The sequence below is a fragment of the Podarcis tiliguerta genome (genome assembly GCF_965153285.1).
Source record: "Podarcis tiliguerta genome assembly, chromosome: 3".
NCBI lineage: Eukaryota > Metazoa > Chordata > Lepidosauria > Squamata > Lacertidae > Podarcis > Podarcis tiliguerta.
In genome coordinates this window covers 103,811,015-103,834,599 of record NC_139536.1, presented here as the reverse complement: position 1 = coordinate 103,834,599, position 23,585 = coordinate 103,811,015, and the positions used below count along the sequence as shown (strand labels likewise).

The 23,585-nt window shown below is 40.5% G+C and overlaps 1 protein-coding gene across 9 annotated transcripts in view; it reads right to left on the bottom strand.

Moving 5' to 3' along the window:
* The window catches only part of TASP1 (taspase 1), a 62,438-nt gene that overhangs the window by 32,693 nt on the left and 6,160 nt on the right, over positions 1-23,585 (bottom strand). The window contains exons 1-8 of one of the 9 annotated variants that reach the window (XM_083435254.1): positions 21,913-22,052; positions 20,157-20,373; positions 19,429-19,496; positions 17,645-17,713; positions 7,096-7,216; positions 6,541-6,625; positions 4,644-4,723; positions 1,317-1,423 (exon numbers count right to left, since the gene is read on the bottom strand). In XM_083435254.1, coding sequence (XP_083291380.1) covers positions 1,317-1,423; positions 4,644-4,723; positions 6,541-6,625; positions 7,096-7,216; positions 17,645-17,713; positions 19,429-19,496; positions 20,157-20,301 — 675 coding nt within the window. In that variant the 5' untranslated portion in view covers positions 20,302-20,373; positions 21,913-22,052. Of the gene's footprint in view, positions 1-1,316; positions 1,424-4,643; positions 4,724-6,540; positions 6,626-7,095; positions 7,217-17,644; positions 17,714-19,428; positions 19,497-20,156; positions 20,374-21,284; positions 22,053-23,585 lie in introns of those variants that run through there. The other 8 variants (XM_083435260.1, XM_083435253.1, XM_083435252.1 and 5 more) reach the window with 8 other exon arrangements.

Sequence of the window (23,585 nt, the reverse complement as noted above, 5' to 3'; positions counted from 1 at the left end):
GAAGGCAATTTAAAAACCTGGCTTCAATTTCTAAATTATAACTGGAACATAATTATCTCACTGTGTAAAAATGAATTTACGTACACTCAAAATTATTAAGCACTAAAGAAGCTATAGTACAATGCAACAGAATTTATTTCATGCTCTGCTAGAAACTGGTTCCATTTGCATGTAATGGTAAGCCAAGACTCACCCAGAAAATTTCAAGTGGTCAGTGGGGACAGGGACAGGGACACGGGTTTGGAACTGCTGCCCTAAAATATTGTCAAAAGACCCTCCAAATCTCAAATAGCAGGTTGGTAAGTCCATGTACTGGCATATGTAAGCATTGACTTGACCTTTAATATATAAATTGTACTGAAATCCCTCTTTCCTTAGTTTTCAAGGCTCCTAGTCTTTTTGGATATAAAACGTAAGCAATACTCCAAAGACATGAATTTTTACATATGCTACTGTAACTTGAATAGTTTTTTGTTTGTTTTTTTTTCTCCATAAAAGGAGAAACAGAGCAAGAAGTTCTACAGTACACCTCATTTTTCCTTTTTAATTACTGACAGCAAAACTGCATTCAAAATATAGTTGGCAGCAGGTAAAAACTACAGTGCTGAAATGACCACTTAGTAAAGAAAAAACCCAGCTATGATTTTTCTATAGAGGACCATTCTGGGCCAGGTCAATGCTGGGTAAATGTCCAGACATGTTTACCTACCTGGTATTACAAATTTCATCCCCTTCCAGATCCACAGAAAATGCTTTAAAGTGAGAAATGTTCACCAAAATCTTAAACTGGAGAAAATTTTTCAACAGATATTTATCTTTTCATGTTTGCATTTGTCATGCACATTCTGAAAAAGTGAAAATGAATAGTAAAATATATAAACAAATCATAATGGTAAGGCACACTTATTTGTTCTGCAAACAATAGTAGATTCCTTTGATAGTTCTGTTTTCATATTCCCCGAAGACGAGGGGGGGGGAATTACTTATGACATATTGGCTAAGAGTACAAGTGGTTTATCCTTTGTACACAGGTTATGTTCACACTGAGATACACCATAAAGCTGCTCCCAAAGGCCATGGAACTCTCCAGAGCAGCCTTCAATCAGCCAGAAGGGGAACGTGCTAGAAGGACAAATCAAACACAAGGAAGTATGCATGCATGCACATCTCTGTTTCCATTAAAATATAATGATAAGTAATATTGCAACATCGTGTTGACTATCAATTCACAATAGCAACAAGAACTCCCAGAAACCTCAGTCCTTGTCACTGTAGTGATTTAAGGTTGACCAATAGTTTTCTGAACAGATACCAACCTTTTCACTTGATTGTCTTCTTTTCTTCAACTGAAAAAGATCGGTTTCCACCTTTTCTGCCAATTCCAGTTTCCTCTTGTTCCTCTTAAAAGCTGCTAAACTAAGTCCTATAAAATATTTAATGGCATTTTAATTACTTAAGAATTAAACCAAGGACACCTTCTTTGAACACTACACTTTGGTACTGGCAACAACAGCCCCTACTCAGATCTATGTACAGATTATATTTCATCATGTCCACTGAAGAAGCATGGATTTATGAATATCAAAAACACAAATTACTCAAAACTTGGCCTAGTTGGCATGTCGCACTAAACCACAGCTTGTTTTAAACTAAGGGTTACAGCAAATGAGCAGTGTGCACACTGCTCTGAACTCCCTGCTTTGCTCTTCCCTCTGCTAATCATTTGCTGCAACAGGGAAAACTAGAGACTAGCTTCATGTTATGTGCAAAACCAGTGTTTTTAGTTTGCTTCCTGGCTTCTCAATCATGGTTTGTCTAGGGAAAACAAATCACAAGTGCTGGTTCCCACATAACCCAAAGCCAGCCCAATTCCTCCCCAGTGTGACCAAAGGTTAGCAGGGGGAGCAGTGAAGCAGGAACTGTGGAACAGCATGAACTAGCATGCTGCTCATTCACATTAAATCACAGTGCAAAATGTGTAAACTAGGTCATTGATGAAACGCAGATAAAAGCATTCACTAATGTTGCTGTTGCTTTCAAAATTGGGAAAGGAGTACGACAAGGCTGTATATTGTCTCCCTGCTTATTTAACTTATATGCAGAATTCATCATGCGAAAGGCTGGGTTGGATGAATCCCTAGCCGGAATTAAGATTGCCGGAAGAAATATCAACAACCTCAGATATGCAGATGACACAACCTTGATGGCAGAAAGTGAGGAGGAATTAAAGAACCTTTTATTGAGGGTGAAAGAGGAGAGCGCAAAATATGGTCTGAAACTCAACATAAAAAAAAAAAAACGAAGATCATGGCCACTGGTCTATGGCATTTTGACCTTTTATCTCAACACAAACTCAACTCTATTCTAACAAAAGTGGGGGTCAGCAATCATGGTTACACTGTCTAAAGATGATTAAAAGACTCTTAGATGGAATTCCCCCTCACAGGGAATTTAAACATTATGTAAATGAATACACACTTGTTTATTTTAAATTATTTTTTACCCTGCCTTCCTTGCAGATAATCAAAGCAACTTACAGCCTATCAACATTTGCAGCAGCATTAATAAAACGTACATGCATGAAACAGTGAAAACTTCAAAGGATGCTGAGGATATTTCTCCCCATGAGCAATGGGATGTCACTCCATCTTCAAAGGAATGCTTTTCTTGATAATAGACCTGTTTGAAGTTAGGTGTTGACTGGCTGCTTTGTGGACACACACTGCTTGTGATGACATCTGCCAAGATCGGGAGGGCAATCCTTTTGCTCTCTACAATGGACAGGGTGCCTATCAATTCTCTATTAGTATGTCACCCTAATCTATGGCACTTAATGTTTATGTGAAAGAAACATTATAAGACTGAACACTCTTTTTGTGTTTCCTTTGATAAGCTTGAAACTGTTAACTCCTCTAAATAAATATCTTTGGTTCTATTGTTCTTTGCCTCCAAATGGTTCAGATCTGTCAGATTCATCAGTTGATAGCTGGTATCTGCTGCAGATCACGTAACGCAGGACAGAAGCAGAAGGTGGAAAAGCTTACCTACATATGGTAAGGAAAGTGCATGTACGCTCATGTGAGCTGTATCCTGACCTTTGTGGATAGTCAGGAATCAGCTACCTGTCTGGATACCTGTGGAGGGAGAATGGCAACTACCAGCAGCAGGCCCTGAAGTGTAAGCTGGCTGGCCTGTGTGTCAATCACAGATATTATAAATTCTTCCCATGAGTGGTCTGAAGAAATAAAGCATAGGGAGTCACACAGAGTATATCTGTGCATTTAAAACAATTATATTTGTTTTAAATAATCCGAATATTTTTCTGAACCAGATGAGCAAAATTTATTGATGCACAATGATGGTCACTGGTTTGTTCCAGTGACTTATTTTATATCTAAAAATCAGTTTACTTCTGCTTGTTTGAACTTAAAAAAAAGACTTATCTTCAATTAATATACCAATGGAAACTAACCCATACTTTTTTTTTTAAGAGGAAGATTTTTTGGCCACCTGTTGGAGACATGGTCTTTTCAACTGGTGATTATGCAAGTTTGGTGAAATTACCCTCTCAAATTCAGATTGGTCAAAAATTTATTATTAAGTCAATCTCCCCCCACCCCCCGCCATGTACAGTTGTACCTCAGGTTAAGTACTTAATTCGTTCTGGAGGTCTGTTCTTAACCTGAAATTGTTCTTAACCTGAAGCACCACTTTAGCTAATGGGGCCTCCTGCTGCCGCTGCTGCACGATTTCTGTATTTATCCTGAAGCAAAGTTTTTAAACCGAGGTAATATTTCTGGGTTAGTGGAGTCTGTAACCTGAAGCGTATGTAACCCGAGGTACCACTGTATTCAGTTTAATTATACTCTAAATTTTCAGAAACATTCAGATTCATTCTATTTGCAGTGAACTGAAATTAAGCAGGACAGGCTTCACTAGATATCCAACAATTTCACAGGACATGATGAGCAATCACCATGTCTATTTCACCACCAGCATTAAAACAACAATATTGTCTGGAATCACCAAAACAAATTTAGAAATATGCTATAAGCCCTAGAAATAGTTTTAAGTGCAATCACAGCAACAACAAAATAATATGTTCCTAATCCTCAGAAAAGCAATCCGACTCTGGCCAATCATACAGCACCCTCTAGCAGTCATTTAATGGAGTGTACCGAAAATGCACTAAAGTGGCTGAAGTGGTACTGCACCTTCCCTTCTAAAGCTGGCTGGGGGTAAAATGATTGGCAAAAGAAAGATTACAAAGCACAATTACTAGAGAGTCAGCGAGGGTAAGCTTGTTTAGCAAAGCTATTAGGTCAGCAGCTTATAAACTGCGTAACCAAGGAGAGGCAGAGATGAAAATAATTAAGAGTAAGTATCTGAAAGTGAGACTGACAATATACTGAAGCTGCTGAAGCTTTTCAAATGCTACACCACCATTTACACTATTTAAAACCTCCTTAGCTCCAGAGATGATATTTTGGCTGTTATGCAGATAAAAATCCAGTGTGACTACGATTCTTTAATTTGAACAGTATCCAAGTGTTTAGCAGCCTAGATCCCACTGATTTGATTGTTTTCTTGATTGTGTGCCTGAAGCTTCTCAGAAGAAGAATTCCTAGGAAAAGTTTACTCACTTGTTGCCATGACACCTGGAGGGCAGGCAGGTATCCCGTGATCCACTGCCCACCTGAAAGCTCCTTCGCCAACTAAAAAACTAGCAATGAGGAAGACAAAAGGGGTGGGGAAGACAACTTTTGACTAGGGATGTACTTCAGGTAAGGTTAGCTGCAGCTTAATTGCAAGGTATCTGTTTATCATGTCAAGAAACTTCAGAAACGTAATTCAATTTACAGGTTTAAATTAAGTGAATAACCCCATACATGATTACTCAGAACTGTGCCCCTCTAACCTCATTGAGGCTTACTCTCTAATAATACAGCCTTCCCCACGGTGGTGTCTTCCTGCTGATGCTGAACCCTCATCACCAGCACCTAGGCAGCATAGCCAGGGGTCAAGAATGATGGGAGTTATAGTCCAACAACATCTGGAGAAAACCAGGCTGGGGAAAGCTAGTCTAATGTTTTGGGTTACAGCCTAATCCACCTCTTCAAGTCAAGAGGTGCTGGTCTTTAGCCTTTATTTCTGGAATGTTTAAAACGAGGTGGAAACCAGGAATTAACAGTAAAAAAATGAACACGGAATTATTATGAGAACTGCTGTTGTTACAACAGGCATAACATAGTCCTAAGTAATGAAACAATGAGAAGTCCCGCCCCCCCCCCATACACACACGTTCAGATCAGTTGCTCGCTATAAGTTACTGCACTTCTTATTTTTGTAAAATGAAACAGCAACAGTTGTCCTCCTGTTTGTTGTTGACTGCACAAGGCTCCAAAGATGGGTGTTGTGATTCTTGTTTGCATGACTAGCAACAACTAGCCAAGTATTTAGGCCAGCTACTATTGCAACTTGGTTAATCATTGGTTATTAACACAGCACATAAATATGTATCCTGTTTATCTTAAAACCTGCCACATACCAATTACCCTGGAAAAGCCCAGATTTTTGTATTCTGAGAAAAAGTTAAAACCATTTCATAATACCCCCTGCATCATTTTGCCACTCTGTTGTTGCCTCCTCAAGAGAGAAAAACCCAACTATTTCAAGCCCTCTGTGAAGAGGAGTATGACTGAACATGATCCCTGTAGAAAACAGCATTGGGATATGGCATTGTTTTAACCCTAAAGGTCAGGGGCTTTAAGCACTTTAGGCTCTATACTCTATCATGTCCTGTCTGCTAAGCTGAAGAGAGCTTCTCCTTTGTCAACATTCTATATAGACTGTTGAAAAACTTATTTCAACTGATTTCTCTGGCAAGATTTTTCACCTATTTTTACATTTATAGGTGTATGATATAGCATGTAAGCTAATCAGCTTGAACAGGATATTCAGACCATAGTTTGGCTATTATTATTATTAAAAAATTATAATAAACTTCCTTATTCTTCCACACTTGAAAATTATTACAAATGTAGCAAATGTGAATAATTATAGTTCACCTTCAAATCTATACAAAAATTAAATCAATATGAAACCATTTTCTCCTCAACAAAAATGAGAGCATATGCTGAAAGTTTAAAACTCTGGAAGCAAAAGGAGAGCACAAATGTAACATTTCACAACAACAAGCTATGTTTAGCTTTGAGGTCTGATTTATTGGATTTTTAATATTTTGAACCCGAAACATCAGAAATAAAAGCTTAGCAGTGTAAATATCTGCATAAACAACCACAGAGGAAGAAGTTCAGACTTAGAACAGAATATTAAAGATAAAAGGCAAAGCTATGCTATTCACAGCTGCAATAAGCGTGCAAGATGTTCCAAGATCAACAACAAAGCCAATCCTCAGCTTAAAAGCACGCTATTACTGATGCACACTAAAAAGCATCAGCCTTCTTTTAATAAGAGTAACTTTCAAATATTGTATGCATTACTGCCCCAAATAAGAAACAAACAGAACAAAGTAATTACCAAGGTGGAATTCTGCCAGCAGACAGCTTTCCTTTCTGCCCTTCACACAACAATCTATTTGCCACGGAAACAGGATTTTTGATTCCTAGGAACAGGAAGAAAAGTCATTTAAGGAAATGGTCATGCAGTACTCCAGATAGTTTTAATTACCTTGGATTTAGACCAATTAACTCAACAAGTTATTCAGGGGGGGAAAGTTCATTTATTCCTTGGCTTTGCAATTAACATCTCAAAAATAAGCCTTATTTTAGCACCCCAAACACCAGAGATGTCAAATTAAAATCAGAACAGAGACTGGATAGATGAAGGCAAAAACCTTAAACTAGTAACACAGAAAGGGTGGAAACAAAACATGGCTAATAGCCATCAAACAATTATTTTGCACAATGCCTAAAAAGATACGGTTCTTGCTCTTCGTCACATGCAATCCTATCCATGTAAATGGATTTGAAGTAACATTATGCACCATGTTTATAGCGTATTAGGACTCCAACTACATAATCAAATATATTTTTGAATCTAAACATTCCGTCTTCTAGAGCTTGCTCAACATACCACTGAGAGCGCCAACTGCTCCAAAATTGAGTGATTTTCCATCCATGATACTGGCATCACATTCTATTTCACCCAAAAGGTTTAGGTTAGACCCCATTCCTGCATTAGTAAAGGGTGAATCCTGTAAAGAAATGTAAAGAAAGAATGCATGAAGGCAATCTATCCATAATTATGCATATTATCAAAGGAGTTAAATGATGAGTACTGGGGCCAACTGGCCTCCCAGCACATGCTGTTCATCCCATCAGCTGAAACTCAAGTTTCCTTACAGGAGAGAAGCCAATGAAGGGTGCAGAGTGAAGAAGAAGAAGATGCAAAGGAATGGCAGGTGGAGAAAAAAGCAACTGTGCTTTCTGCCTTAAAGAGGGCTAGGATGGGAAGTATTTGAGACACTTTCTGCAACAACTGAATTATGAGACCAGAGAAACAATTTCAATGGATTCCAAGCATGCAAATTGGCAGAGCACACGAAGAGTGTTAACTTGGGGGCGGCGGGGGGGGGGGGAGACTCTGGTAACAAATGCTAAAATTGCATCATTATTTTAGTGTCAGACTTCATCCAATATACTGGATATAGATCTAACACATAAACATGCATCCCTGCATTATCCACCAGAGATTTCGTCTCTCTCTCCGGGCAACAATATGCCAAATCTAACCTAAATAAATATGGGAAACAAAATGTGTCTGTACCTGTGCCTGTAGAGAAAGACAAAGATAAACATGTATAGGCAACTCCGTTAACATGCACTGTGACCCAGAACGCAACCCCCATGCAAATGGGGAGTTGCCAGTGTACAGTTTACCATAGATAAAAAGAATTTGATTGTTCCAGCTAAAAATGAAGAAAAAGACAACTGCTTCTCAGTATAGCAAGAATAAGTCTTGTTCAGGCAGTTTCATTTAGACTTTTATGAATAAACTTAAGCTTTACATATATGCATGGAAAGTAATATGGAACCTCACACACCGTGCAAATATGTGCTCAAAGCTGCATGACATGTGAAACGTGTTAGAAAAGAGGCTCCAAAGTAAACTGTCTATATATAGTTGTGCAACCAGAAAACCAAGGATGTAGCCAGAAATTAGCCAAATCTGTGCATATTGTCCATGATCCTAACTGTTGCATTTGTATTGGGGGCTTCTCAGCCACTACTCTTCCAGTAGGAGGAGGTAGTTGGGGGTTAATAAAGCTGCCACAAGGAAATTTGCAATTATGGACATTTTGCATCATGGTGAAGAGATATGGCCACCAGATATGAACTGCCTAGAAGAATTTAAATAAGGGTCAGTAAGGTACACAGCTGAACGCAGGGCTGTGTGAAACATTTGGGGACTTGCAAGCTGGATGATAAAGTTATGCACTTAATACCCCTAAAATAAAGGATAAAGTGGTTTCTCCTAACTCCGCAAATTTGCCACCCTATTATTTTCTTTCTTAACTAGCCATTTTATTATCACATTTACACATCTCATAGTGTGGCTTAAGAAACAAGTCTGTCAAACTACTCATATGGAAGAAATTCTCATTTCCCCAAAACTACAAAGCAAGTAACATCTTTGAAGTGTGGAAATAAAGAGTATTTGTCATCATAACCCTTACGTAGGCCAGCAGGAATCAGATAATCCACAGCTATGATTAAAGTACTTTGGGTTAGATCCAGAGCAAGTTAGTCGAACTCTGTCCCTATTGAAATCAGTTGGACTTCTCTTAGCCATGCCTAACTTTTCACACATATTTCAGTGGAACCTTATTGCAACAAACTTAACTGGTATCCCTTTTACTAGAAAATAAACCATATAACACAGAACAGTCAGAGGATGTTAATTATTCCAGCTACAAACATTCAGTTCCATAAAAGACCAAACAAAGCCTTGAAAGCAATGCCATTTTTAAGATGAGGCCATTAATCTGCCCAAGTTGCACTGTCATTCTCCTCCTCCTTCCATCCCAGCCTCCAAATTAGGGAGTAACATTTAAGGATACAATTGATTTCATTTCTTTAAAAAAAACCACACAACAACTTTGCATTCCCTAAGCAGTATGCAAAACACACACAATCCTCCCAAACAGAATGATCATGGGTTTGTTCTGGTGAATAAGCAAGATCAATCCATCACAATGAGAGAATAAAGATTAAAAACATCAGCCAAAGCATTTGTCAACCAAGTCTTCAGAGCTTAAGGCATAGCTTATCACACTGAAAATGAGAACTATGTCATCACTGACTTATTCCCATAACAACTGCAGTTGACAATTCTAATCATATAGTGTCAAAATAAATTTCCCTCGTCACATGTACTATCACTTACATTTCTTCAATATTTTCTATCCAATATTTATTTGCAAATATATCGGCAGTTTAATAACTGGGCTCAGTGCTGTAACACCTCAAGAAGTTTCTGAATTCTGAGATTCCAGCATAGCTTTTCTTTGCATGTACGTATCATGGTAAGACATAGCTAATTGTTGACTGGGGACATGGGACTTCCCTTGTGCAACTGGAAGTAACCATCAACAATCCCTAGCTTAGTGTTCTGTCTGAACTGGAGATATTGGTTTGGTTTGCTTCAAACAAACTACAAAGAGTAGGCAAGGCTTGTTCCTGCCTTCATGTTGTGGTTTGTTTGGAGCAAAACAAAACCACAATCCATGGTGCAGACAGAACGCTAAGCCACAGATCATCGATGCTCCCACATGCACTACGGAAGGAACGAAGCAGCAGCAGCAGCAATCTCCACACTCACAGAACCATTAACTAGGTTTACCATGATATGGAAACTGGGCCACTATGTGCTAAACGTCGTTTCAGTGGCCAGTTTGATTAACACCTGCTTGCTCATGCACAGGGCTAATATTACATACACTGCCTAAAGACCAATCATTAAATAATTACAGTTATCTAGCTCTCTATGAACTGTCAAAAACAAAATCTCAGGCCTCTGGGGCATATGAAGTTGTTGGTTTTAGATATATTTATATACATGCATACAGAGAGAGAGCTTCTGCGAAAATAAATCCTTACTGTTGCATTTATGAGACTGTGTACAAACCTATTGTAATCACAGTAATAGCTAGCTAGCAGTGTCCACTGAGCACTTCAGCCTCCTTCAGGAAAGACAAAGCTATAAAAGGCTCCAGAATACAACCTACTACATTCCCAAACACCTAATAGTGTGGCTGAACTAGGAGCCAGAGGCACTTTGTGGTACAATATAGAGACTCTATCACTATAAGCAAGCACTCTCTCATTTCTTGCATTTACTTGCATTTATTTATTCTTGCATTTATTGTCAGCTCTTTCTCAAGCACTCAACTGGCTACATACAATTATATGAAAAAAAGCCAAAGGGGGGGGACAGAGACCAATGACCTCTATCTGTTTGGGAAGTATATATAAATAATAACTTTTTAAAATGTGGTTATGTAATTGGTCTCCCCAGTTTAGAGAACATGTGACAGTATGAATACCTATTTCCTAAAAGTGTCAATAGGCAATGATCATTAAGACCTTCAGCATTAATCTTCAAAAGTTGTCGAGTGTCAATGGAAGGATGACTGACATTAGGGAAGCTGAATGGAATGTTGGGCAGAGCAGAGTGAGTGACAGGGTGGGGTTCGGAAATGACAACTAAAAGGAGAAAGTGTCTGCAAGCAAAACAGACAAGAGGAATGCGATGACAGAGATAATGAAAGCACATGCATAAAAGCATAGATGTTGTGGAGAAGAGTTATGTTAAGATATTGAAAATATGAGAATTCTGTGTACAATGACTACTTGTTTTAGATATTATTTTCCATAAGCAAATATATATTTATGTTTTAACTTTCTGTGATCTGGTCTGGCTGGATTCGAAGGTGACTGTCTCTCACTCCATGTGTCTTGTGTAGATTTACTAGAGGAAGAATATAAAGAGAGAGACCTACTGCTGACAGTACATGATGGCAGACAGTATTTTAAGGAAAGTCTGGACTCAGCAGAGCAGCTGAGGGACTGACCTGGAGACAGGCCCTAGGAACATCACAGGATTGTAGAGTTGGAAGGGACCACAAGGGCCATCTAGTCCAACCCCCTGCAATGCAATAATCTGTTTGCCCAACATGGGGCTCAAACTCACAATCCTGAGATTAAGAGCCTCTTGCTCTACTGACTGAGCTACCCCACAACATCAGTAAATTACAGCACTATATAAATTTCTGTTCTCTTCCCATTTCTGTTCTGCACAACCCAAATTACAACTTCTATTTATCTCTCTACTCTTGCTAGAAGTGAAACATTCTTCAAAAACCAAACTGCAGGTGGTATTTTACATCTGCGAAGAAACACTGAAATGGTTCAATAAATTAAAGTTACACAAATAACTGGCAACTAATTAACAAGCAAAATAAGCAGATCAGATCAAAGGTCTGTGGCCAATGCAACGAGGCAACTTCTTAAATTAGCACATTTCCTCAGATGTTCCAAAAAACCAAAGATATTCTTTTTATGAAGATCAGTATGGAAGCCTTGATCACAGTGCTGGAAACAAACTCATAATGACAATTCAAAGACTCAGTGGGTTACAATATGCCATGATTAATGGTGTACTGGATTGAGCTGGAGGAGTGTCTCTGGTAAGGGATATATTTTCTGTCCCAGAAATATCTCTGTATTGTTTGAATTAAGCCTTTGAATAAATTATGGCATTGATGTAAAACAATTTTCAGATATCTTCCCTTACAAAACAAAAAACAAAAGAAAACCTTTCTAAATTCACATGGGTTAAAAGCATCAGTTAACTGGAGTGTGGAAGATTGTAAGTTATTTGGAAGATAACTCAGTTCATACAAAAGCAACCTCTGCAAGAGGGTACCACCCTGCTTGTTGATGTAAGCTCATGTCAAAGTGTTGTCAGTACAAATCACAGGTGCATTCCATCAAGAACAAAAAAGGCACCCAAAGCCTGTTTAACTGTGGTCCCGCTTGATGAGGTGGTAAATGTAGGACTCACCAAGGGTAAAATCAACACTAGCTGCCTATCTCCGGGAAGACAATAATATCACTTGGTGGGGTAAATGCGGGACCTACTGCAATTGCCACTGAGGAGTTCATTTTCACGATAATGGTGATCTTCCTTGATGGAGTAATGCAGGACCCTGCCAGATCCACCAAGCAATAAGGGTGCTCAGTGTCCAACAGTGGTAGTCCTGTTTGATGTAGTAATGTAGAACTCACCAGGAGGCCAAAAAGGAACCAGGAGAAAATGACTAGGGAAACCACCACCACCCCGGGAAATAAAAACAAAGAAAGGCAACACACAAGGTGTGGGTGGGTGTTTGTGGGGAAACACACACATAAAAAAACCAAGAAGTAAACAAGAAACCTGACAAACCCAGCAAGGGAAGAGGAGGAAATAGAAGGAATGAACTCACAGCAAACGTAGAAGGAAAAAGGGAATTTTCGCCAGATAGGCAAAAGACCCGTCCTATTCCATCTAAGGCAGGGAAGATCTGGAGGCATGATGACTCCTCCTGCTGGAAGAGGAGGCATAAAAAGAGAATGTCCTCCAACACAACAGAAATTCACGGTAAATAACATTTTCGCTACAAACACATAGCATGCTCCTACTTCCGCTTCTCCCTGATAACAAGCAGGGGCAACAAACCAGGATTCTTAGATTAACATTACATTCAAATGAGGAATCATGGTCTGTTTCACTTCAAACAAGCCATCATCTGAAGCCAAGGCTCACTGCTTCTGGTGTGAGAAAAGCACAGCACAATCCCCAAGTGTGTTTCTAAGCCTTTGACTGTGGTGCATCAAAGTAGATCTCCATGTTCACAGTGAACCATTAACCATGTCTTACTAGGATGAGCGAATGTAGTCTATGTCACATAACTGGGCACTCGAGTTATTATTTGAATTTATTAGATGCCTTCTCTTGCCATGGGCAACTCAAGCTATCCTGTCTTGATCATGTCCACGAAAGTTGCCATAGTCTTCCACTTTTGCTCCAACCAGTCCTTACATCATCATGGTGATTGACCCTTTTCAGTGTTTTTTTTCTGGGGGTACACAGGGGTATGAATGCCCCTAAACATTTTGTGCATCTTTGTACTTTTGTCCATTTACTGTATTTATTTTTCCCAATTTGAACTATAAAATGGTGATTTTCTTGAGTCAAAATGAGAGTACCCTTAAACATTTTTTTAGAAAAAAAGCACTGACCCTTTCTATTGATAGTCACCACAGGACAAGCAACTTGGGGGAGGGAGTAGATGCCTTACTAGAAAGGGTCCTTATTGGAAAATGGGAGTGGCAAACCGATGAAATTCAACAAAAAAGAATCTTTTGGTATGTTAAATTTTAGGCTATGCTTTGAAGGCACTGTGTCTTAATCACAGATAAAATATTAGGGCATCACAGGAAAAACGTCACGCTCACACCGCCCAAAATAGTCAGAAAAAGAACAACGCCTATGAAAAATGGTCTTTTCTCTACACTTTGTCAATTACCATCAGAAGAATGAACTCAAATATATCATTTAAATACCAAAGGTATTAGCCCAGTGATGTAGGACTACCTATGCTTGTAAAAGAAAGGAGGGAATGATTTGAAAATCTCATTTTATGAGCTGCAATCATTAAAATAAAGTCACATTTAAAATGTGAAAGATCTGCTAGGAATTTTTATCACTCTTTTATAGCAGCAATGCATGTCACTGCTGTCTCTAGTGTTCTTCATCTTAGACTTTCCAGTCCTCCAAAACATGTCAATACAATATTCATCTGTTAAGAAAACAGATAAGAGTTCTCTTTCACTCGGAAAAAAGCAGCGAGAAAAAGCTAAGAGAAATGGCCAGTTACCCACAAAGCGCAGTACAAAACATTTTTCAAATAAAAAAATAAATTAGGCTAAGCAACGACCAAAGCAACACACTCTGCAATAGAGCAGGCGTAAAAAATAATAATCAAAAGTACTCCAATAGAGAAACTGTCTCAGCACTGCTTTCTTGAAAGTTAACAGCATGCACTTGACTTGATACTATATTTTATTTCAACTGAAATTATTCACAAGCCCTCCCTTTATTTCTACAACAAGAACAATCTTGTTGTGTTTAAGCAACAACATAACTGCAAAACACTGATCACATTTATCTTCTCTGACCAATCTACAAAATGTCATGAGCAAGGCAACAGTTTGTATGTGATGTCTCTGGGAATGCCAAGAAAACTGACCAATTATGCAGGCTGTCCTGGGCATTCCAACTCCAGAAACAATACAGAGAAATTCACATCTGATTAAGGTCCACATAAAAGCGGGGGGGTGGGGGGGTGCTTTTCAGCTTCTCAGGCCAGATCCTTATTAAGATCGGCCTCGTGGGTCAAATTTGACAGATGGGCCAGGTCACTCACTTATATATCACACAGCATTATGACATCATATGATTGACAGGTGGTTGGAGCCACCCACCTGTCAAATACGCAGCTGTGCAAGTCTTCCCCATCCCTTTTAAACTCCTGATCTCAGAAGTTAAAGAGGGGATGAGTGCAGGGAGACTTGCACATGCTGTAAGAGAAACCCCATGCTTCTATTTCAGCCTGAATTATGAACACAGGGGCTGTCTTAAAGCCTTTTGCAGAAGGAGTTGGAGTTGCAGTTGGAAATAGTCGCCCCCTTTTCTTTTAAATGGAGAGGAGAGATGCTTCAAACTGCATTTTTGAGAAGTGCTTTAAGGCAGCCCCTGTTATCCCATTTCAGCTGAAACAAGAGCAGCAGGGCTGCTTTACATCACTTCTCAAAAATGCTGCTTGAAATTTCTCCTGTGAGCAGGCAGCAGCAGCGGCTGCCACCCACCCACCCTCCCTTCCTCCCTGTTACAGGAGAAGTGCACAAGGTGCTTCAAGCATGCTTTGAGAAGCACCTTACTCCCCACCTGAGAACAGGCACATAGCCAGTACAAGATTAAGCTCTGCCCTCCTGCCTGGCTGACATCACCAGACACATCAGCTGATGCACAGGTGAGCGTGGTTTGCGGGAAACAGCCTCGCAGGCCACAACTTCCCCACACCTAACATAGGTCTAATAGCTAATACTTCCATTTTATCTTAACTAGAATTAAGCCCTTAATTACTGCCCAGTACTGAGGAACTTTCGTGGGGAACAATCTAGAAAAATAATAATCAGTGAGTGTGTATGTGTGCTGCGGAGGGTGTGCATCCTTATGGAACCTCCTTAGGAAAGAAAGCATGTTCCAGTTCTCCATCCACCCAAATATCTGGAACTCTGTATTTGCACATTGGTCGGGAAGCAGGGGGGTTCCCACCCACAGCATTAATATTTGCAGCTTGTGCTGTCCCGTTAAGAACCCATCGCTGATGTTCTAGATTCCTTCGTGCTGTATTTTCAAATATTCATCACAATTTCTGCTTGCACCAAAGGAATGTAAAACTACTTAATTATGTCCTCATCTGGCAAGCACCTGCAATCAACATCGGCCACCTTAATATTAGGAAATACAGCGGTCACTGACAACTAAATCACAGCAGATTATCTTCTCAACATGCAAACTGCTATGTCCAATTCACAGAGTAGCTGGCTGCATTTCTGTGAAGTCACATCGTCTGGCACAAGGAGCTTGCGTTCTTTCTGCACAGAAAGTGAGCAAAAAACAGCCAGCATACCACAAGCAAACTGTCTACTAGCTCATAAAAGATCAATAGAAACTCCTGCTCCTTGACGAGTCTTTGAAGTGATGCCTCTTGGACTGGCTGGAATCCTGTGTAATTGACAATATGTAAACTCGGCAGAACTGAGTGGGGAGCAGATGGGAGGAGACAACTGCCTGAAAAGGCACATCATCTTTCCCCCCCTTTCTCACATTCAAACAAAATCAGATGATTTGTAGTCTACTCTGTAGAAGTCTCTGTAAAAAAGGGTGTAAAAATAAAAAAGGTAACCTCAGGAACTCCTTATGCATTCCTCTACATTCAGAGACTTTCCTATCAGTATTACAGGTACTGGTAGCAACATTGATAAAGGCCCTGATCTACTATCGAAGAAAAGTTCCTTCTCAACTCCATTAAGAATTCATATGACTATAGTTCAGCCAGAATGGAAAGTAATGTTTTCCTCCTACCAGTTGTAAACCCTTGTTTATTCACAGTTTCCAAGATCCCCTTGGAACTGAGAAATAAAGACGAAATATCAAGATCTGAAAGAACTCAAGCCAGATCTTTCCAAATATGTTTTTCCCCCAGCAACATCTGGGAAGGTTCCCCACAGCTGGACTAAAGGGCAAGGTGGGGCACTGTGCATATTCCAACTGATACATTTCAGCATCCAATTAAGCTTTAAAAGGCAGAGAAAGACATGCAGGGGGGGAAAGGTAACCAAATTAAAGAAAGTGGATTCTATGGGGAAGTTGTGGCAAAGCCATTCTCGTAGTAATGCTTATTGCTAGGCCTCCAAATATATTTGGGAGAAGACTTAAGATTGCTTTCCACCATTGCCAACATGGTCACAGGGGTGGACTACCACTGAATAAGACCAAAGGGAAGGAAGAGCATATAGAAAACAGCAGGTAAGGTGAAGCAGAACCACCAAGGGACAGAGAGAGGGAAGAAGCAGAGATCAAGGAAAAGGAAGCGGACAAAGTTGGCTCGGAAAGGAAAGCTCCGTCTGGCATTCACCCATCTATTCAGAAACAACCCATCTCATCTGCAGTATCAATTTCCATGCACATGCCAACCATTTGATGGCATATTCGTAATAATAGCTAAAGGTTTAAAGCTTAATATTTCAAATCATATTTAAGAGACAGTGAAGTACCTATACCGCCTCTGAACCAGAGCTGAGTGGCCAAGAATTGATATCTGAAAGCATTCGATTAGGAGCTCATTCTCTCTATGTAATCGCCCTGCACAACCGCAGGGACTCAGCACATTTTCACTTTCAAACACAATAACCTGACCTATGGGACAACTGTAATTCCAGTACTGTTATCCGTTTAGTTATTCATGCTTTTTAAGTTCCTCAGAAATACCAAGTGATATTCTACTGCACTTTTTAAATTTAACTAAAAAAACATGTTTGTTTAAATCATACCACATCTTTAGGGTAGCAAGATTAGTTGTTCCAGGTCTTACCTAGGGAATTAATGTGGTGTTTTGTTATGGCATTGTCCCTCATCTTATGAAAACAGATGCATGTCTTTATTGAAAGCACATTAGGAATTACTAGTGGCTCCCCACAACGATTAAAGCAGACATTAAGGAAGCAAACCCTAACTGCCAAAGAAAAAACAACAAAAATCTGAAATGCACCCAGAGTGATAAGCTCAGCCACCTTCCTTTCCACAAAAGGAATGACACCTGCAGCAATAAAAAGTAGAAGCAGACAGAAAAATGAGGAGGGAAATCATAATTATATTAAAATTGCCCTTTTACATATGAAAGACTTCTAGCATTGGTTGCAAAGTTAATGCATTTAATATAGGGCAGCTGAACAGAAAAATGTGGTCAACAAACTGCAACCAAAAGAGTGAATGCCTGAATAAAGAGAAGTACCTCTAGTTCAACTAGCGCTGCAGTCACTGCATCTGTTACAAGAGCCCCAGCCTGTAGCTTTTCAATTGCCTAGAAGACAGAATTTTTAGGATATAAAGTTTTGCCTCTTATTTTTTTACATACTAAATCTTCTATACAGAAAAGGCCAAAGAGTCACTTGGTCCTGAGACAGACATTACAAAACATAATTATAATCAAGAAGGGTGCAGGGCAGGGATGGGGAACCTGTGGTCCTCCAAAGTTGCTAGACTTCATCAGCAGCAGCCAGCCTGGCCAATGGTCTGGGAATATGGGAGCTGCAAACCACTAGCATCTAGGGGTTCCCCATCCCTGGTGTATGGAGTACTCTGAGAAGGGAAATAAAGGAACTACTGTAAACACTTATTTCACTATTATTAAATTAAGGCACCACATAATACTCTGACTACATTGTATTTCACATATTAATATAACACTAGGACATTAAAATACCAACGCTACCATTTACACAGATAAAAATGGAACCCCCCCCCCCAGTTTCACTGCATGAAATAGGAAACAAACCAGTCAATGAGAAAATAATTTTCAAATTATGGATTTGTAAAAAAAAGCATACTTCTGTTCTGAAACAGATTTCCACCACACACACACACTGCATTAACCTAATGCCACACTGTGGGCGAAAAATATGTTATAAGGCTTGCTTTCAGATTAGACATTTCTGTCCAGAAAGGAGAGTGAAGTGAAATTCCAAGTACAGCAACTAAAAGCAACCCAAACATCTGATGGACTAAGAAGGGGAGAGGATCTACAGGGAACATCTTCCATTGATGTTCTAACATTTGCAAAGGCTTACTATAACACTGAGGACACATCTGAAGATTTTTTTAACCAACAGGACTCTAAATGACAGAGATTACCTCTGGGCCTTCCTCACTTCCTATCATGATTTCTACAGACTGTTGAGCTTGGGTTCCTAACAATGACACAAGGAGATATTCCCAATTGTTATTCCCCAATTTGAGAATTCCTTCCCTCCAAGGGGATCAAGAAAACCCAAGTGAGAAGCAATACAAAATCCCACTTCAACTCAGAAAAATATTTTTATGGCTGTTCCTAAGCAAGTTCTAAATATGTAACTATATAAATAAGGTTGAGATTTTAAAACTCTTAAAACATATTAAATAGTTTTAGCTGAAGTTAAAATACAAGAGGCAAGGAAGCTGGTTACTCTTTAGTCAGTGCAACGCCATCTAGGTCAGATACTATACCAAGCGTAATAAGAGAAAAAATGGAAATAAAATAGTTAACAGTGCAACCATATGCATGGCTACTCAGAAGTAAGTCTCACTGACTTCAACAGGACTTACTCCTATGTACATATGTATAAGAGTCAGCCTATGTAGAGCTAATAAAAAGACAATTTTGTGAAGATCCAAAGTTTATCAAAAGCATCTTGCAAAATGAGAAAATTAAGAAGAGCAAAAAAGATCAAGGGATTTAAAGGTGTTGAAGCACCTGAAACACTACACAAGTAACTTAAGCATTCCATATTTTTTTCTTGCACAGGATGATGACTTTCTCAAGTATTGTGAGAAACTGCATTGTAAAAATTAATTTCAAATATTCAAAGTTGCTCTCAGACAGATGACACTTTTGAATTTCTAAGTTATATATTTACGGGAGGGGACATCCTTGTGTATACATGGAGAGAAGAGTAACATTTCAATTCTGTACTTCATGATGAAATACAGCAACATGTCCTAAAAGATTAAACACTTGCTCCAAAATTAGCAAACTCTTACCTTCCTACATGCTCTTTTGCACACATGCTTATATTCTTTGGCTTTGGATTCAGAATGATACCCTGCACCTAATATCAAGGAAGATTTGAAGGGAAGAGGGGAGAGAAGGGATTAATTCAATTAGTTAGACCCTCCCACTTTATCTAAAGTTAACGGAACTAACCTTTCCTCACCAATATAAAATACAGTCCAGCTGCTTCCTGGAGCTAACAAGCATCGATCCCATTAAAAGTTCATTCATACACACTGCCATCAGTGGGGGAACTGCCTCCACTTAATGCAATCCAGCAGTATAAGAACATGCATGTACACAGTGCAACCCCAAGACTAGGGACTGAACATGTAGGTCTTCAGCACTCAGTCAGCACCCGGCCTCTAAGCAGAGTGCCAGCTGCATCAGAAATACCCACACACATGCCTAATGCTAAAGTGTGAAACTGCACCACCATGCAGAAGCAGCTCCCACACTGGGCCACAAATGTAAAAGGGGCCCAATACAGTTTTTGTTTTCAAATGAGAAAGTGCAGGAGAATATGACGTTAAACATAAAATGTCTCCAGCTCAAATGAGAAGTGCAAAGATATATGCATCGTATTTCCTATCTTAAATGAGATCAAGCATAGCCCTGAATGAGAGCAACTTCCTGCATATCAATTTCTTTTCTACCCCCAATCTTCCCCCAAAATATTATACACAAATTTCCTATGGGACACTGCACATGCCTTCACCTGCATGGACAAGTACAAATCCCACTCGTCTCCCTTTCTGAGCTTGCTTTGCTTCGTGTTCTTTCACCATCTCCCCTACTGCAGTGGCGTGTGAAGATCTGGAAGGTAGAACTTCTACTGAGCTTATCCCCTTTTCCATGCTCATACTTCAAGGTTACCATCTTCTGTGGAGAACAGCATACTTCCATCCAAGAGAAAACACAGCTGAGGACTCTCCCTGAAAAAAAATGAATAAGCATACAGTATTGTATTTTTTCTGTCCATAGGAGATTTCATGCAGTATATTTTTGTGAAGGTACTACCATTCCATGTAGGATGACCACCCCCCTCACTACAAAAACAATTATAGGAAACACCAGATAGTAGCCTACATATGTGACAGCGCTGTACAATATAGTCATATCACATATCTGACTTTTCTATTGTGCTAATAAGCTGGCCTTTAAATAAAAACAGAAACAAATATAGAGAGCAGTTAGATTTTTAAAACCACCACAGAAAACTTTTAGGTGCCTTTTTAGTTTGATAATTCTAATGGGAATGTTTTACAAATGGAACATCATGATTCTCTCAAATAAAAAACTCAGGTGTCCTATCAATTTGAAAATAAAATTGAGTCACCCCAAAATAAGGGGCTTCCTTCTCCTTCTGAAACTCCACCTCTGCCACAAAACCTGAGTATTAGAATGTTAACTATTTCAGCATGTCCTTTTAGGATCTCAAAACCTACTGCAACGTTTTGTCAGTGAAGTGCAGCAAAACATTATTAATGCAAAAATCATGGCATATTTTATTGACTAGAATCATAGAATTAGAGAGTTGGAAGGGACCTCAGGGGTCATCTACGCAGGAATCTGTCTCCCATCCCAATTCAAAACCATACCAGAGCCTGCTTAGCTTTACAAATGTAGCGGTAGCTTTATTGCTGGACCACATATATTCCTTTTTACATCAAGTCTCCCCTCTCTCTCCTCATGTATGTAGTAGCATTTACTTCACAGCAAGCCCGCCTGAAGCAAAGCACACACTGGGAAAGGTGGGAATAAACGCAGCACCATCCCCATCTCATCACACCCAGAGGCGACTTCAACACAGGCCAGCAAACCTTCTCAAGCAACTTGGCCTTACTTAAGCTCAGGAAAGCTGCAGGGCGCAGCTGGGCTCTAAGCAGCCAACAGAGACCAAGGTGGTGATGGATGGTCCACATGAATGGCCACAAATCGGGGGGGTGGGCTGGGAAGTTCCTCAGTCACATGGCAGGAGAAATGTCAACCGCCATCTCTACTCTGAGAGGGCTGTAGCTGGAAAGGGCTCATCCACGCGTCGCTATGGCAACGGGAGCCCCTGTCTGTGACCCGACGGGAGCAGCAGCGCCAGGACACGGGGCGAGGAGTGGCGGCTTCGGCGCCTCACGTCCCTCAGGAGAGGACCCGGCGAGGCCCTGAGTTCAAGGCGCTCGGCTCGAAGGCTCCAGCCTCGCTTCCACCCCTCAGGCACCGCGGACGAGGTTCCCGCGCAGCCCCGGGGCCCGGCCCGCCCTGCTAAGCTCCGCCCTCCAGCTCCCCAAGCGCTGCCCTCCTCCGTCAGTGTCTGGAGACTGGGGAGCGAGCGACCCAGCCACCGGCGCGACGAGGCCGGGCTGGACCTAGCGTCGCTCTCTCGCATGAACGGGCGCGCGCGCGGCCTTGCGTCGGCGCGTGGCGGGAACGCTGGCGCTGCCTGAGGCTGCCTTGGGAACACTCACTCACTCACTCACCCGCCCGCCCGTTAGCGCGGGCTTGCGGTTCTCTCCCCGGCGCGCGCATGCGCACCCGCGCCGCCGCATGTTTGTCGTCAGCCGGGCGCTTGTGCCTCGGCGAGAAGGGGAAGCGCTAAGAGATGCCGCGGTTGGGGGTTGGAAGAGAAAGCCCGACAAGCAAGGCTTTCTTTTGGCGTCGCCTTGACTTCCGGTTCCTGCTACAGTGCCTCCACCATATGCGGGGCCAAGGGTGGCGGAAGTGCTGCTGGAGAGAAATCGACGTTAGTTTAACAGGATGGTAGTGAACATCTTGTTATATATATATTTATTTATATCTCGCCTCCCCCCCCCCCCGACAGGATTCAAGACTGCTTGCAGCTGAAAACAAGAATCACGTGGTTATTTTAAGGGAAAAAACCCCACGATTTAAAAACAATTTAAAAATCTGGCAAAATTCTCCTGGCAAACTGGGAATATCTCCTCACTCACCCAAGTTTAGGATATTCCATTTCAGCTGAGTTTCTTTTTCTTTGAGAAAATAAGTGGCTCACGTAAATGTAAACTTAAGATTTAATCATATGCCCTTTTAAAATGTGGGGTTTTATTTGGGGGGGGGGTTATTAGGCTGTTTTTCATGTTGATTATATATTTTGTGGTTTTATATTTTGATTTTGTTCTGTGAACCACCCTGAAACTGAAGGAAGGTGAGGACAGGTGACCTCACCTAGGCCCGAAGTCACCCCCCCACCAAAGCAGGCTCAAAGCTTCTCAAAGCTTTTCAAAATCATTTTCTCAGCAGCTAAGCATCAAAAACATTCCGCTCTGCTGTAACAAAGGTAGAGAACAGTCCATTGTTTCTCAGGCCTTTCTCATGCCTTCTGGCCTTGCTAAAGAACCACATTGCAACTTGCTTTCTGTCCGGGAACCATGCCAGAACAAGAGATTGAAACATAACTGGGAACACACTGAAACCCTCTCACCCCCCCCCCCTTTCCTGGGAAGAGTCCAAAATAGTCCCAAAACAGCTTTCTGTTCATGCTCAGAGGAACTCATGGGGCAGGACTTTGGAAGGAGGAGAAAGGAGGAGGGAACTGGAAAGGGGTATATATGCTTGTGCACATGATTGTGAACTTGTGCATGCTTTTTGTGACTTATCACACTTGTTCCTTCTACCAGTTCATGGATGGTAGAAATAAAAAGCCTTTTCTCCGAAACTATTCCTTGAGTGTCTGTTGACTCCCACTTCCCTTTCCCAGGCGCAATATTTTTCCCACCTGAGGGTAAAGCCTCATAAGGCTACAAAACCTTTGGGTATAGGATGGTATATATATTCAATTAATAATATAAATAATGAAGAAAACAGTGACAAAATAACATAATGGGAGAAACTAAATACAATAGCATGAGACATGTCTGAGGCAAGAAACGAGGAGGCAGTTGGTCCCTTTTAAATTACATTCTCAAATGAACTTAACAGAACACACACTGGAGGGAGAGGCTGATTCTGGGGCAAAACACACAAGTCCCACCCACCAGATACCAAACATTCTATTCAAATTAGGCCACAGTGTTTTCCTTACACATACTGTATAAAATCTGTTTTAAAACATACAAATAATTACCGTTAAAGAAGCAGCCAGTTCCCAAAAACCTGTTGGAACTCTGGAGTTCCAGAGTTTGGGAGCAGCCAC